This window comes from Macaca thibetana, chromosome 2 (genome assembly GCF_024542745.1).
Source record: "Macaca thibetana thibetana isolate TM-01 chromosome 2, ASM2454274v1, whole genome shotgun sequence".
NCBI classification, from domain to species: Eukaryota; Metazoa; Chordata; class Mammalia; order Primates; family Cercopithecidae; genus Macaca; species Macaca thibetana.
The window spans coordinates 153,907,240-153,922,138 of NC_065579.1; the positions used below are offsets into that span (position 1 = coordinate 153,907,240).

A 14,899-nucleotide genomic window follows, 5' to 3' on the forward strand; every position below is an offset into this window, starting at 1 on the left:
TTAAGAACAGGCTCTGTCTTATTGACTGTTGTATTCTCTGCACATAACATAATGCCTGGCTCATAGCTAACACTTGCTTGTTGAACAACTGATTGTAGAATCTGTACTCTAAGAGCTCACAGTTTAATGAGGAAAGAGATTTATGTTCATTCATTCAACGTCCAGCAAATGTTTGCTGTCACTCTGACAGCAGTGACTCCCAACACAGGCCGCTTCTGCTTCTGTGTTATTAGGGTGTTAATAAGTTTTTAACATTGAATCAAGGTAACACTAAGAAAGAGAAACTACTACTTAATGATTAATAAACTATTTATTTAGGCAGGAATACATATAGTCATCATTGCCAGACTTAACATGAGAGCTGAAATGTTCGATCCAATTTTCCTTCCCGGATAAGTTTTTCTTTCTTATCCTGTATAGACAGAAAAAAAGTACATTAAAAACAATATATTCTGCCAGTTGGCTATATTAGATAAAAATAAATAATAAAAAAGACAAGAAAAACTGCATTTTGGCACAACCCATGGTACAACTGACAAAGAGAATGAAACACTCCAAACCTAATTGCAATCCCACTGTCTAAAGCCCAGGGAGTGTGCAAAGAAATAGTAATCTAAGGAACTAAAGAGACAGTAAGAAAATGCTCCTATTCAAAAACATCTTACTCACATTTTAGTCATTAGAAATATATTATCCCACTTAAAAGCATACACTGACAGCAAAATGCAAACACTTTCTGGGAAAGTATGGACTACCTTTCTGCTAAGTAGATCATTTACCAGATAATCAAAATACACGAGCTCTAATGGGAAAGCAGATGGGCCAGTTAAAAACAAAGCTAGATGAGTGGGCTCCAGTGGCAACACAATCCTGGGGGCTGCAGCTCAGGCTTTAGTACCAGATGTGGAACAGTTTGGTGCCAAAGATCAGCTTGACTTTCTATACAATCATATACCCAGGCTGCTGATGGCAGCTATTCCCCACAGGCAGCTTGTGCTTCTCTGTCCCTAGAGTATTAATAGGTTTTAACATTAATTCGCAAAATGTGACCAACGTAAACAGAATTCACACAAACAGGAAACGCACTAAGTGATTTATGTATTCTGCTAATACTTCACCCAATAAACATCATCTTTTTTAAAAACAAATGAACTAAGAAAAATAGACAAAGGTAACTGAAAACTTTGTTTTAACTCCTGCTGGAAAGGAATAAAGATAAAAGGAGAGAGGAAGGGAAGGCAGCGTACAGCCCCAAGGTGGGAGGGGCACTGGTGGAGAAGGAGCTGCAGCTGGCCCCTAGCGAGGGACCCTGTCACTCAAATACTAAACATCTGGTCTGAATACTTACCCTGTCAGCTTTGATAATACAATACAGGAAGATGAGGGGCCCGATTCCAAACAGAGCTCCCAGGAGTGAGTTTTTAGGAGTGGGTCTGAAATTAGGATAGACATTTATTCTTGCATAGGTCCAACGAAGCAAGGCAGGATTTTCCTAAAATTAATGAAAACAAAGAGCTATAGAGCTTAAGAAGGATCACATTGAGAAACAAATTCATAGGGACTTCTGTGAAGGAGCACAGACACATTTTGTTCTCTAGAACAGTTAAGGGTATATCATGAATACTCCTAAACAGTTTCAGGAAGATCTCATTTCTGGTGTTTTTCGAATTCTGATGATCGTGTTCAAATCCTCCAGTATGTAGAAGGCTCATATCACCAATTAGCTTTCTGTTTACTTAAGAATCCTAATCTTTAAACTGTCATAGAAGCCACTTTTTCTCCTTTGTCATTTTTATCTGTTCTTCTCTGGACTGTTCTTAGCGTCACTGTCAAGTGTGACCATCAGAACCATGCAGTATTCCCAATGAAGAGAAACAGATTTCATATGCTCTACCATGCTTTGTATTTTGTTTCCAGGATCCTTTCTAATGCTATTACCAAAATAGTCTTTCCAGGCTACAAATAAGCTGTAGGAAAATGAAGGAGGGGGTAGGCTAGCTGAACTGTAAGTTTTTTAAGCTGACTTGACTGATATTTTAAAAGCATTAATTCAGACATTTCACACTATTAAAAGTTTTGTAGAAAGGTCAAAGTTGTTAAAGAAAAATAATCAGACTGTCTTGGTTAAGAAAATAATTGTCCATTTTCATATATTTATACTAGAATAACTATCCATGGACAGCAAATCTACCCACAAAAACATAATTAAATTTAATTAGCTAAATGCCCAAGTGATTTTACAAAATTAGTCTCCCCAATTAACTGACAGATAAAAATAAGCAAATAAAATCAGCTTTCAGACTTTAGTATATAACATGCATATTCAAGGTCCTAACCAACATCAAGAAGTCATGATTTGTAGAACTAAAATAATTTCACAGTCATATTTCAAACTAAATTACAACAATTTTACCCTGAGATAATCAGCTGCAGCTCAGAAGTTTTAAAAACAAAAAAAACAAAAAAAACTTTATAATGGAAATGCTCCTGGTTCCTTTCAGTCAGACTGAAATTCCTCAAGGGTGTAGGCACTCACTACTATATACAAAGTCCCAAAATATCTTCTGCTGTTCTAGAAACTATTGATGTTATCACAGCACATTAAAACGAAAGCACATGCAAGTTTTCTGCAGCATTGTTTATTATTATGCCTATACTGCCAACAAGAAGAAAGAGGGTAAAGACACAGATGTAGGTCCAAGAGGATGTTAAAGCTCAATAGCTGAAAGGATTAATGCATCTATTTTTACATCCTTTCTGCTATAAATGTATTTGAATGACTATCAAATGGCAGACTTCTCAATCTGCTAGTCACCTCTCTGTGCTTTAATATCTGCCAGATCTGTCTTCCAGAAACAGACATTTCATTTCATAAAAATACCAATTGCCCCATGAACATAGTTCATTAAGCCCAGTAATGTTACTAAGAGAGGTTCCAAAAGACACACTAGGAAGAGTTTTCCTCCTCTGACATCACTAAAAGTCCAGTGGACTCTCAGTAGCATCTGACATGGTGAAAACTCCTGGAAATCATTTCTTCACTTGACTTCCAGGCCCACACCTGTTTGGATTTCCTGCCAACTCTATGGCCATTTTCTCTTCATCTCTTTGCTCTTTTCCTCCACATCTCCCCAATCTCTTAATATTGGACCTCGGACCTCAGACCTTGCTGGTCTTTCCTATCTACACTTACTCCCTTGACAGTGTCAAGGGAGTAAATAATCTTTAAATAATCTATCTAAAGGCTGATGATTCCCAACATTTTACCTCCAGCCCTGTAACTCCACCCTGAACTCCAGACTCAATATCCAACCAACTGCTCAACTCTGACATACGGTCTATCAGGCGTCTAAAATGTCACATATCCCAAACTGATTTCCCAATAGTCTACTCCACCTCCATACCTTCTCCTCTCACATTCCTGTGTTTCTTAGTAAAAGGCAACTTCATTCTTAAAATCACTTAGGTCAAAAACCTCGGAGTCATCCTTGACTCCTCTTTCATACACCACATCCAGTCTATCAGCAAACTTGGTTGGCTCTACTTTTAAAATACACCCAGAATCTACCATTTCTCATCGCCTTCTGCCACCACCCTGGTAGCCACTATCAACAGATTGGATTACTACAAAAGCCTCCTAGTCTCCCTGATCCTGTCCTTTTCCCCATAGTCAATTCTCAACTAAGCAGCCAGAGAACTTGTTAAGTCCAGATCACGAAATTCCCTATTCAGTAAAAGTCCTTACAATGACCTACGAGGTCTGGTGTGATCTTGTCCCACTCTGCCCTCACCTTTCTCCACTTTAATCACAATGGTCTCTCCAGTGTTTTTCAATTAACCTGACACTCTCCTGCCTAAGGGCCCTTGCACTTGCTATTCCCTGATGCTACTTTCCTAGAGAGCTAGGTCCCTCACCCCACTTCTTTCAGATCTTTATTCAGATATCACCTTCAAACAGAGGCCTTCCCTGAGCCTAAGATTGTAGCTACCTCCCTCCCCTACTACTCACTCACACTCCAAATCTCCCCTGCTTTATTTTTTTTTTAAATCATTTACCACTACCTAATATGTTAAATGATTTTAATTGTTTAACTTGTTTCTTGTCTCCCCTACTAGAAAGTTCGTTCTACAAGGACAGGAATTTTTGCCTGTTTTGATCTCCATTGTTATCTTGGCATGTAAAATAGGGCCATAATAGACCCTAAGCAATTATTTACTGATTCAATCAATCATTCTTAAAGAGTAGGCAAGATGGCCGGGCACAGTGGCTCAAGTCTGTAATCCCAGCACTCTGAGAGGCAGAGGCAGGAGGATGGCTTGAGTTCAGGGGTTCAAGACCAGCCTGGGCAACATGATGAAACTCCATCTCTATAAAAAATACAAAAAATTAACCGGACGTGGTGGCGCATATCTGTGGTCCCAGATACTTGGAAAGCTGAGGTGGGAGGACAGCTTGAGCCCAGGAGGCAGAAGTTGCAGTTGAGCCGAGATCGCACCACTGCACTCCAGCCTGGGTAACAGAGCAAGATCCTCTCTCAAGAAAAAAAAAAAAAATTAGGCAAGACAATTTACATGTATTGATTAATGAATGATAGTGTCACACACTCATTTAATCAACAAAACCAAAGAGACTGGTAGTATTACCTCTATTTACACATGAGAAAATTGAAACTACCCTGAGGCATATAGCTAGAAGATAGAAGATCTTGGTTTCAGTTTCAGGTCTGACTGAGGCCTTATTCTCTTTTAATGCATCACACTAACACATCAAACCCAATCATGTGAGTTTGTAATAAATGTGTCTTTCTGCACCCTCTTCCCAAGTTAACAAGGTTCTGGCTGGAGACAGTACAGCCTACTAGTTAAAAGCAGACGCTGTGGGTTACACAAACCAGGGTTAGAATTTTGCTCTATCACCTGCTAAAGGGGCACCTCTATATGACCTACTTGTCCTTCCCACGTTGTCTTCTCATCTGTAAAATGGGGACAGTAGTAGAGCTTAATTATCCAAATAGTTGTGATATGTAAAGTTTACCACAGTGCCTGGCACATTGTAACTTTCATTCAATCCTCATAACTTCCCAAAATTCCGAAACACCAACGCAACGTGTGGGAAATGTCCTGTTCTGTTAACATCGTATTTGACCTATTTAGCTCCTGTATAGAAAACTATCTGATAGACGCATACCTGTTAATTACCAGTTTACTGGGCATATACTATGTGCTGGGAATGTTACACAGACTATCTTATTTAACCTCATAATTCTATAAAGAATGCACATCATTTATATATGAAATCAGGAAACTATAATTCAGAGGAGTTAAAGTTGCCCAAAGTAATAGAGTTAGCCAATGAGTAGTGCTTTGGGTTCTGACTCCAAAGCCTAGAACTTCAACAAGCTGCAGGGTCTTTAAAAGATGCAGGCTGAAGGAATCACTGTATTCTCATCAGGAGAGAGCAGTACCCCTATGAGGTGTGAACTGAAAAGTAAACACCAGCTCTTTAAAATTTTATATATATACATATGCATATATATATATAGAAACATTTTCTGAACACGCCTTACGAACTAGGCACTGTGTTAGGCCAGTCACACGCTCTATCTCATTTAATCCTAACAGCCTGATAAAAGAGTAAGCACTATATTACGCCCATTTTGCAGACAGAAAATCGAGGGAGGATAAGCAGAGTGAGTAACTTTCTTAAGGTCACGCAGGCAGGAAGTGATCAAGGATTCAAACCGAGCCAGGTCTGACTCCAGAGCCGGTCCTCTCGAGGGCCAAGCTCTGGCAAAGGTGAAAGGGTAGTGAGTTGGCTAGGCCTTGAAGAAGACCTGCGTCTGCGATACTGATCGGGAACGGTGGCCGACACATTGCGTGGTCTCTCTCGGTCTCTCCCAGGACTCGGACCCTATTCCCGCCCGGCAGGCCCCGCACTCACGATGAGCCCTCGGCGGTTGGGATCGTTGTACTGAAGCAAGTACTCTCGTTTCAGCCGGGCTCTTATAGCCAACCGCTCGGCTTGCGCCCGCCGGGTTTCCAGAGATGTGTCGTATTCAGCTGGGTCGAGGGTCTCGGGCAGAGTGGCCAGGTGCGACGGCTTATACTTTGAGGTCGACATCTTGGCGACCCAGGGCACAACTGCGCCTGCGCGATTCTGAGGCCCTTTGTCTTTATGCGGACCTTCAGCTTCAGGAAGCGCGCCTGCGCGTTAGCAGAGGTTGGCGATGGCGTTAACAAGGAGCTCCGCCTCTTTCTCCTACCTTCCTGAACACGGCCGTGTTCGCTCAGTGATATGCGCATGCGCGAAGTGCTCTTCTCGCGTTTCGACCTGCCCCACCGCTCCCTACCTACTCATCTGTCACTCGGCTGCTTCTTCCTAGCAGCCTTGTCTCTACTGACACAACCAGGGCCTATTATGTAAAGCTGAGCTGTGTGGGACTAGCTGTGGAGTCAGAAGTCCGGGTTTTCAGTGTGGGTCTAACAGTGCTGTGTCACTTGGATAAGTCACTTAACGTCTCTGAGTTTCCTTTTCCTTATCCTGGAGATAATGACTCCTGTCCACCTAGCAAAGTTGTTGTGAGGATTAAATAAGCTAACAAATAGATTAAGCAGAACAGAATTCCCTACCCAAGAAGAAGAGAATAAGCTTTTCTGTACGTTACCATGCTAGATTCATACAACATTAAGTGTAAGCTTATTTTTCACAGGTAAGAAATAATGATTAATAGGACAAATGATGTTATAAGAGAAATGTTGCCTGACTGACTAGAAGGTCAAGAAGAAAATGAGGTATTGAATAAAGCTCATGAGGAAATCATCTTAGTTAAAATACTAAAACCTCTTGCCTAAAATCCTTAGCACTCTTCAGATGCAAAGAATTAAAAACATAAAGATGTGAAAATACTCATAGGGGCATTGTATCTTATTGTAAAAGACGATCTGGGGCAAAAACTGAAGTAATTGGAAATAAAACCTTCTCTATCCTTGCTGTCCTTCCCTCTCCCCCAATTACCAAGGTGAAAAAGCAACTTCAAGTTTCACAGCAGGGTCTTTGGGTTTCCCTCCTCAGGGGAAAAAATGTAAACAATATTTCCATAACTCGGGCAAAGAAAGATGGATCAAAAGAGAGCCCAGCTTGGCTGAAATGTCTGGAGGCATGTAGGTATGTTGGAAAATGGTTGCTAGAAAAGGGACCTAGAAAGTGTTGGCGTTTGAAATGATGAGAAGCAGCACTGCTGTCAAATTTATTCAACATTTTAATACTGTTTTAAAATGTTTATTAAGCACCCACCGCGTGAAGCACACAGCACACTAGTCAGTGTTAAGTCAGTCTTCTAGGCTCAGTGGGGGAAATCCAGACAAAATGGAAGATGAGATGTTTGTCTTCCAGGTGCTGACAATCAAGCAGTACAGAAAGAACGGGCAGAAATGGTAATATTTGCAAAGTAGTCTAATGTCCAGATGAATATAGAGCAAAATGGACTCATGAGAATGCAGGCTGAGGGAATGTAGAATAAATGAACACAAGACGAGTTACTCAGACTCAATTTTAAAGGAGAAAAAAAAAAAAAAGGAAATTCTGACTTGTTCAAAGGTGTTTTGAAATATTAAGAAAATAATACAATAGGCCGGGCGCGGTGGCTCAAGCCTGTAATCCCAGCACTTTGGGAGGCCGAGACGGGCGGATCACGAGGTCAGGAGATCGAGACCATCCTGGCTAACACGGTGAAACCCCGTCTCTACTAAAAAAATACAAAAAACTAGCCGGGTGAGGTGGCGGGCGCCTGTAGTCCCAGCTACTCGGGAGGCTGAGGCAGGAGAGGCAGGAGAATGGCGAATCCGGGAGGCGGAGCTTGCAGTGAGCTGAGATTCGGCCACTGCACTCCAGCCTGGGCGACAGAGCGAGACTCCGTCTCAAAAAAAAAAAAAAAAAAAAAAAAAAAGAAAATAATACAATATGAAAAGCAGGAGCAGGTTATAAAATTCTAAAGACTACATAAAGTTTCAGAAAGCTGTGTAGATTAGACACGGATCTAGGAAGGAGAGCATGTAAAAACAATAAAAGGATAAAGGAATGAGTCCAGCGAGTACGAACTGACGCGGGGAAGGCGAGCCCCAAAGTGGGGCTTAGGCAGCCCGGGTACTTGGCTTTGCCAAGGAAAGAATTCAAGGGCAACCCGGAGGTAGAAGAAAACAATTTTATTGAAGAGGCGGTGTTCCAGCTTTGGTGGTGTCACAGCCGTGACTGCTCCTGTAGAGTAGAGCCACCTCATAGGCAGAAAGCACCAGCTCAGACCAGCTTTCAGTCACATCTATACCCACATTTATTACCACTTTTAATAACACGCAGATTAAGAGGCAGTTTGGCCAGGCACGGTGGCTCACGCCTGTAATCCCAGCACTTTGGGAGGCCAAGGCGGGCGGATCACGAGGTCAGGAGATCAAGACCATCCTGGCTAACACGGTGAAACCCTGTCTCTACTAAAAATAAAAAAATTAGCCGGGCGTGGTAGCCTGTAGTCTCAGCTACTCGGGAGGCTGAGGCAGAAGAATGCTGTGAACCCGGGAGGCGGAGCTTGCAGTGAGCCGAGATAGCACCACTCCAGCCTGGGCGACAGAGCGAGACTCCGTCTCAAAAAAAAAAAAAAAAAAAAAAAGAGGCAGTTTATGCAGACATTTCTAGGCAAGGGGTAGTAACTTTTGGGTCATCAGGTCATTGCCCTGGAAAGGGGTGGTAACTCCCGGGTGTTGCCATGGCAATGATGAATGACACACTGCTGTGCCTATCTGATGGAAAGCGGCTTCCACCTCCGACCTGTTCAGGCTAGTGCTCAATTTGGTTCGGTGTCCGAGTCCTACCTCCTACCTCAAAACCAGCTGACTAGGTTAAAGATTTCTTAAGGTTACTATAAAGAGAGAAAGCTTTGGATGACTTAAAGTAGCTATTACCACACTTGCCTGATTATCACGAGGATTGCTTATGATGAGTGTTAAAAATAGGGAGTTTAGCCAGGTGTGGTAACATGTACCTGCAGTCCCAGCTACTGGAGAGGCTGAAGCCAGAAGATCCCTTGATCCCAGGAGTTTAAGTCCAGCCTAGGCAACATAGTAAGACTACACCTCTAAAAAAAAAAAAAAAAGAAGAAGAAGTAAAAATAATTAGTAAATTAAAATATGGAAAATTTTTTTAACTCCTACTTCGTGTCCTCCACCTGGAGATTCAAAACTGGTATGGCAGAGGAACCCAAGAGTCTGTATTTTTTACAATTTCCAGTGGGGGAGTGGTGGTATTAAAATATATTGCAGGCTTGTAAAACAGAGATGAGTACAAAAGGTCTTTCTTTTCCAAAGATAATGGGTACCAGAAAAGACCCTCTTACAGTGAATCCATTAAAAATAGAGACGTATATTCCATGGTGAAAGAGTGAAAGAAAAAGACTTGATTTGAACTTTATATTGAAAAAAATTCAACCAAAACTTATAAAAATGAATTTATCTTATATTTAACACGTTAGGTTACAGTTGCAAGTATGTGCTAATTCTGGTAACTCAAATGTTTTGGAGGAGGAACATAATTTTTTATATGGCTCATTATCCTTCATTGTGCGTTTGATTTTTGCAGCAGGGTCTTATTTGCAAAAGTTTTGGAAGCATTTATCTAGTTTTCCCGAAGTCCTCTCTTAATCCTTTGAAATCAGATTATTTCCTTTTGATGTACTGATGTCAACATCGTTCTCATTGATTTTCTCTTTTTCATTTGTTATCTGGTCCAACTCTGTGAAGTCCTCCTTTATTAATGACTTTGCATGTGGATCCAGCAGTTTACTAACATCAATTTCAAGGTCATGAAATTCCACATCTTTTGCAAATTTGCGCTTTTAATTTGCAATAGATTTCAGTTGCATTTGAGGGCTGGATATTTCCAAGTGAATGACCAGGATTTTGATAGAAGTGGGTATAGGCCCTAAGGTTAAAAGATTGGACAATTTAAGTGGGGAAAAATTTCACAAGTTGTCATTTCATCAATGAATATTTCCTGTTTTGAAGCCTTTTACTTCCTAAGAAACCTCCTAACAGAATTTATCAGGTCATGGGTTACAAGGACAAAGTATATGTACCTGTGTTTGGCTGGAAGAAGGGGGATGATGTGGTGAAGTGAAGAAGGAATGCAGATGGGAAGGGGTGGTTGAGTTATGTTGATAGGGCAGTGTTTTGGGGAACAGGTGGATATAAAAACTGTAAGAAAGGTGACTCCAGAAAGCACTGTATTATCTTGCATTTTCCTCTATAGAATACAGTATTACAACAAGCTTGCCATCTGAAGAGGTAAACAAAGTGGATGCAGTCAAAATACATAGGAAAAAACATAGAGGTATATCAGAAAATTAATACAAATATTTTATTATTTCTTTTATATATTTCATTTTGTGATGTTTATGTTTTAAATTTATAATTTATTGTGATTTTTCTCATTTATATCTAATTGTATTTGTAATTTTGTGTAATTTTTCTTAAAGACGCTTCCTCCAAAACCTGGATCTTCCTCAAACCTGGATCTTCCTGTTAGTCTTATTAAGGCTGCAAGGAAGAGACACAGAGTGCTATGTGAATTAATTTAATTGGTAAGAAGATCCAGGAACATGGGGTAGCAAGGACAGTCATCTGTTTGGTTGCCTCCCAATATTGGAATGAACAGCAGCCCTAAGGGAGAATAAGAACAATATTTTAGGGTTTTCAGGGTCCTACTTGAGCTTGATAACCCACTTTGTATTTGTTTACCTAGCACTTACTCTTCTTCCAAAATAAGACATTACTGGGTCAGTTTGACACTTCAATCTAGATTGCCCCCAAAGCACCACATGGGAGGTTGGCTTTCATTGTATCCAACTCCTCTGTAGTTCTGTTGACTTGGGCACTGTCCAAGTCATCAATTCATGAATTCATCCAATTCATGAATAAGCATACAACTGTTTTCACCCAATAGGTACACCTAAGTCACAGAAGTTTATGATATTTAGAAAAGACCCATCTAGGACTACTTTCTTCCTACGTGGTAATGTATCCAGCAGGCACTTTGAGACTACAAGGCCTGTCCATGACAAACATGTGTTACTTTCTATGTGTTTTTACTATGGCTTTGTAATGTCTTGTTATTTCGTGGGGCAAATCCCTCTGTTTTATTATAGTTCAAAATTGTCTAAGTTACATTTGTTCCTCTTCTCTTTCAGATGAATTTTACAATTAAGTTATCAAATCTTATGAAAAAATCCATTGAGATTTTTATTGGAATTGCACTAAATTTATAGCTTGACTTGGAGAGAATAGACATCTTTGTAAATATTGTATCTTCCCATCGTGATCATTAGTCAGATCTCCTTTCATGTCCTTCAATCATGTTTTGTAACTTTCTCCATAAATAACTCTTGCCTCTTTAATACAGTAATAGATTTTTATTGCTGCTATTGTTTACTTTTTCAATTTCATCTTCCAGTTGGTTATTGCTGGGATATAGGAATATTATTGATTTTTATATACTTATCTTGAAATCAGTAACCTTGTTAAAATTTTTATTAGTCCTATTAGCTTTTCTTTATATTCCTTAGGATTCGTCTATGTAGTCAGTCATATCTCGTGCAAATAGCAGTCTTGCCTTTTCTTTTCCAAGTCTTAAACTTATTTTCTGTCTCTCTCCTATTGCATTCTCTAGGACGACCTGTAGTACAATGTTGCGTAATAGTGGAAATAAGGGATCTCCTATCTTGTTCCCAACTCTAATAGAAAATCATCTGATATTTCACCATCATATATGATGCTTACTATAAGTTTTGACAGAAACCCTTTATTGGGTTAAGAAAATTCCCTTATATTCCTTGGCAAAAGTTGTTTTTTTTTTTTTTTTTTTAAATCATGTATGGGTGTTTAATTGATCAAATGCTATTTCAACATTTTTAAGATCTATTGTTCGTTTTTTTCTCTATTAGTCTATTAAAAAGGCAGATAACTTTGGTAAGTTGTTTTGATGTGGAGTTGTTTTGCATTCTGGAATTAATCCTATGTCATGGCCATGATGTATGTTTCTTAATATGCTGATTAATTACATTTGTTGGCATTTTACTTTGAATTTTGTCATTTATGTTTATAGGTGAATTGGCTCTAAAGGTTTTTTTTTAGCTTATTTTGTTCTTGTCTAGTTTTTTTATATTTACATGAATACATGGGATATACTTCCTTCTTTTTTAATGGGGGTAGTATATTTACATGAAATGAGTTAGATAGATTTCTCTTGTTTTTTTTTTCTTTTTTTAACTCTCCAAAACAGTTTGTATAAGATAGGACTGTCTATTTGATGAAAGCTTGGTGAATTAACTTTTATAACTATCTGGGCCTTCAGTGTTTTTTTCAGGGGAGATTTTTGGCTATCATTTTAATTTCTGTAATGGTTGTTGGTTTGTTCAGTTTTTCTCTTTCTTCTTGAATTGATTTTGATAATTTATATTTTCTCAAATATCTTGTTTTAAATGTACTGCCATAGAGTTTCTGATCTCATCCTATGAATTTTTTCAACCTCCACTGTCTTTATAATTATGTTCCTCCCTTTACTTCTAATATTATTGCTTTTTCCTTCATCCATTCTGCTAGAGGATTGTCTACTTTGTCTTTTAATAGAACCCATTTTTAAGATTTTATTTTTTAGAGAAGTTTTAGTTTCACAGCAAAATTAAGAGGAAGATACAGAGATTGTCCATATACCACCTGTGCCCTCACATAGATAGCCTCCCCCATTATCAACATCCTCCACCAGAGTAGTACATTTGTTACAGTTGATGAACCAACATTGACATCATTATTACCCAAAGTCCATAGTTTACGTTGTGGTTTACTCTTGGTGTTGCACATTCTATGTATTGGACAAACCTATAGTGACACATATCCAATGTTATAGTATCATACAGTTTATTTTCCCTGCCCTAAAAATTACCTGTGCTCTGCATATTTAACCTTCCTCTCACCTTCTCACCAACCTCTGGCAACCACTGATCTTTTTCTCTTTCCATAATCTTGCCTTTTCTAGAATGTCAATAGTTGGAATCCTACGGTATGTGGCCTTTTCAGATTGTCTTCTTTCACTTAGAAATATGCATTTAAGGCTCCTTCATATCTTTTCATGACTTGATAGCTCATTTATTTTTAGGGCTGGGTAACATTCCATTGTCTTCAGGTACCAGAATTTATTCATCCATTCACCTACTGAAGGACATCTTGGTGGCTTCTAAGTTTGGGTAATTATGAATAAAGCTACTATAAACATCCACGTTCAGGTTTTAGTGTGGATATAAGCTTTCAACTCCTTTAGGTAAATACCAAGGAGAATAATTGCTGAATTGTATGGTAAGAATATGTTTAGTTTTCGCCAGGCACAGTGGCTCACGCCTGTAATCCCAGCACTTTGGGAGATCAAGGCAGGTGGATCACCTGAGGTCAGGAGTTTGAGACCAGCCTGGCCAACATGGTGAAACCCCTTCTCTACTAAAAATACAAAAATTAGCCAGGCATAGTGGTAGGTGCCTATAATCCTAGCTACTTGGAAGACTGAGGCACAAGGTTGGTTTGAACCCGGGAGGCAGAGGTTGCAGTGAGCTGAGATTGCACCACTGCACTTCAGTCTAGGTGATAGAGTTAGAATTTACCTCAAAAAAAAAAAAGTATATTTTGTTTATAAGAAAGCATCAAACCGTCTTCCAAAGTGGCTATACCATTTTGCATTCCCAAAAGCAATGAATGAGCATTCCTGTTGCTCCACATTCTCTCCAGCATTTGATGTTGTCAGTGTTCTGATTTTGACAATTCTAATAGGTGTATGGGGTGGCTCATTGTTGTTTCAATTTGCATTTTCCTGATGGCACATGACATGATGCATCTTTTCATGTGTTTGTCATCTGTGTGTCTTCTTTGATGAGGTGTCTGTTAAGGTCTTTGGCCCAGTATTTATTTATATAGTGTTGGCTATTCTGGGTCTTTTGCTGCTGCATATAAACCTTAGAGTCAGATCGTTGATATCCACAAAGTAAATTGCTGGAACTTTGATTGGGATTCCATTTTGATTTAGTTAATCATTTCTAATCAATACTTTTTCCTCTCTTCTGCTTTTCTTGCACTTACTCTAATGTCTTTCTTCCAGATTTTTAAACCGAATGCTTATCTCGTTCATTTTTGTTTTTATGCTTATAATACATGCATATTATTCTGTACATTTCATTTAATTACATCTCCACAAGTTATTATCATTTTCATTGGTATACAGTTCTGAGTATTTGATAGTTTCCTGTATGATTTTTTTCTTAAGTCACAAATTCTTTAGAAATGCATTTTTTGCTTTCCAAAATTGCTTTTCTTTATAATTATGTTCCTCCCTTTACTTCTAATATTATTGCTTTTTCCTTCATCCATTCTGCTAGAGGATTGTCTACTTTGTTTTTTAACAGAACCCATTTTATTGTTAAATTTTAATTTAATTGTATTATTGTCAGAGAAACTGGTGTGATATCTCTTTGAAATTTGCTGAGTCTCTCTTTGAGACTTTATCTTTATTTGCTCTGGTTTCGTTTGGCTTTTTAAAAAAACAAGTCATTTTATGGAAATTTAACATACATGTAGAAAAATACAAAAATTATGTATATTCTGTTATTAGAAAATGAACTTACCTTGTAATCATACATAGTCAATGTATATAATAGTTCCATGTGAGCTTAAAAAGAATATATATATTCCGTATTTATTGAGTGCAGGGTTAGATCAAGCTTGTTAATTGTGTGGTTTGAATCTCTCATACCTTTATTCATTTTGTCTATTTCATCTATAGAGATGTATTATAATCTCCCAATGTCATTGTGATTTG

At 38.7% G+C, this 14,899-nt stretch overlaps 1 protein-coding gene across 4 annotated transcripts in view; it reads right to left on the reverse strand.

Moving 5' to 3' along the window:
* Window positions 1-291: 291 nt before the first annotated feature.
* NDUFB4 (NADH:ubiquinone oxidoreductase subunit B4) overlaps window positions 292-14,899 on the reverse strand; it is an 812,324-nt gene continuing 797,716 nt past the window's right edge. For 2 of the 4 annotated variants that reach the window (XM_050781903.1, XM_050781904.1), the window contains exons 2-4: window positions 5,942-6,208; window positions 1,349-1,492; window positions 292-412 (exon numbers count right to left, since the gene is read on the reverse strand). In XM_050781903.1, the coding sequence (XP_050637860.1) occupies window positions 350-412; window positions 1,349-1,492; window positions 5,942-6,121 (387 nt within the window). In that variant the 5' untranslated portion in view covers window positions 6,122-6,208 and the 3' untranslated portion in view covers window positions 292-349. Of the gene's footprint in view, window positions 413-1,348; window positions 1,493-5,941; window positions 6,283-14,899 lie in introns of those variants that run through there. The other 2 variants (XM_050781905.1, XM_050781902.1) reach the window with 2 other exon arrangements.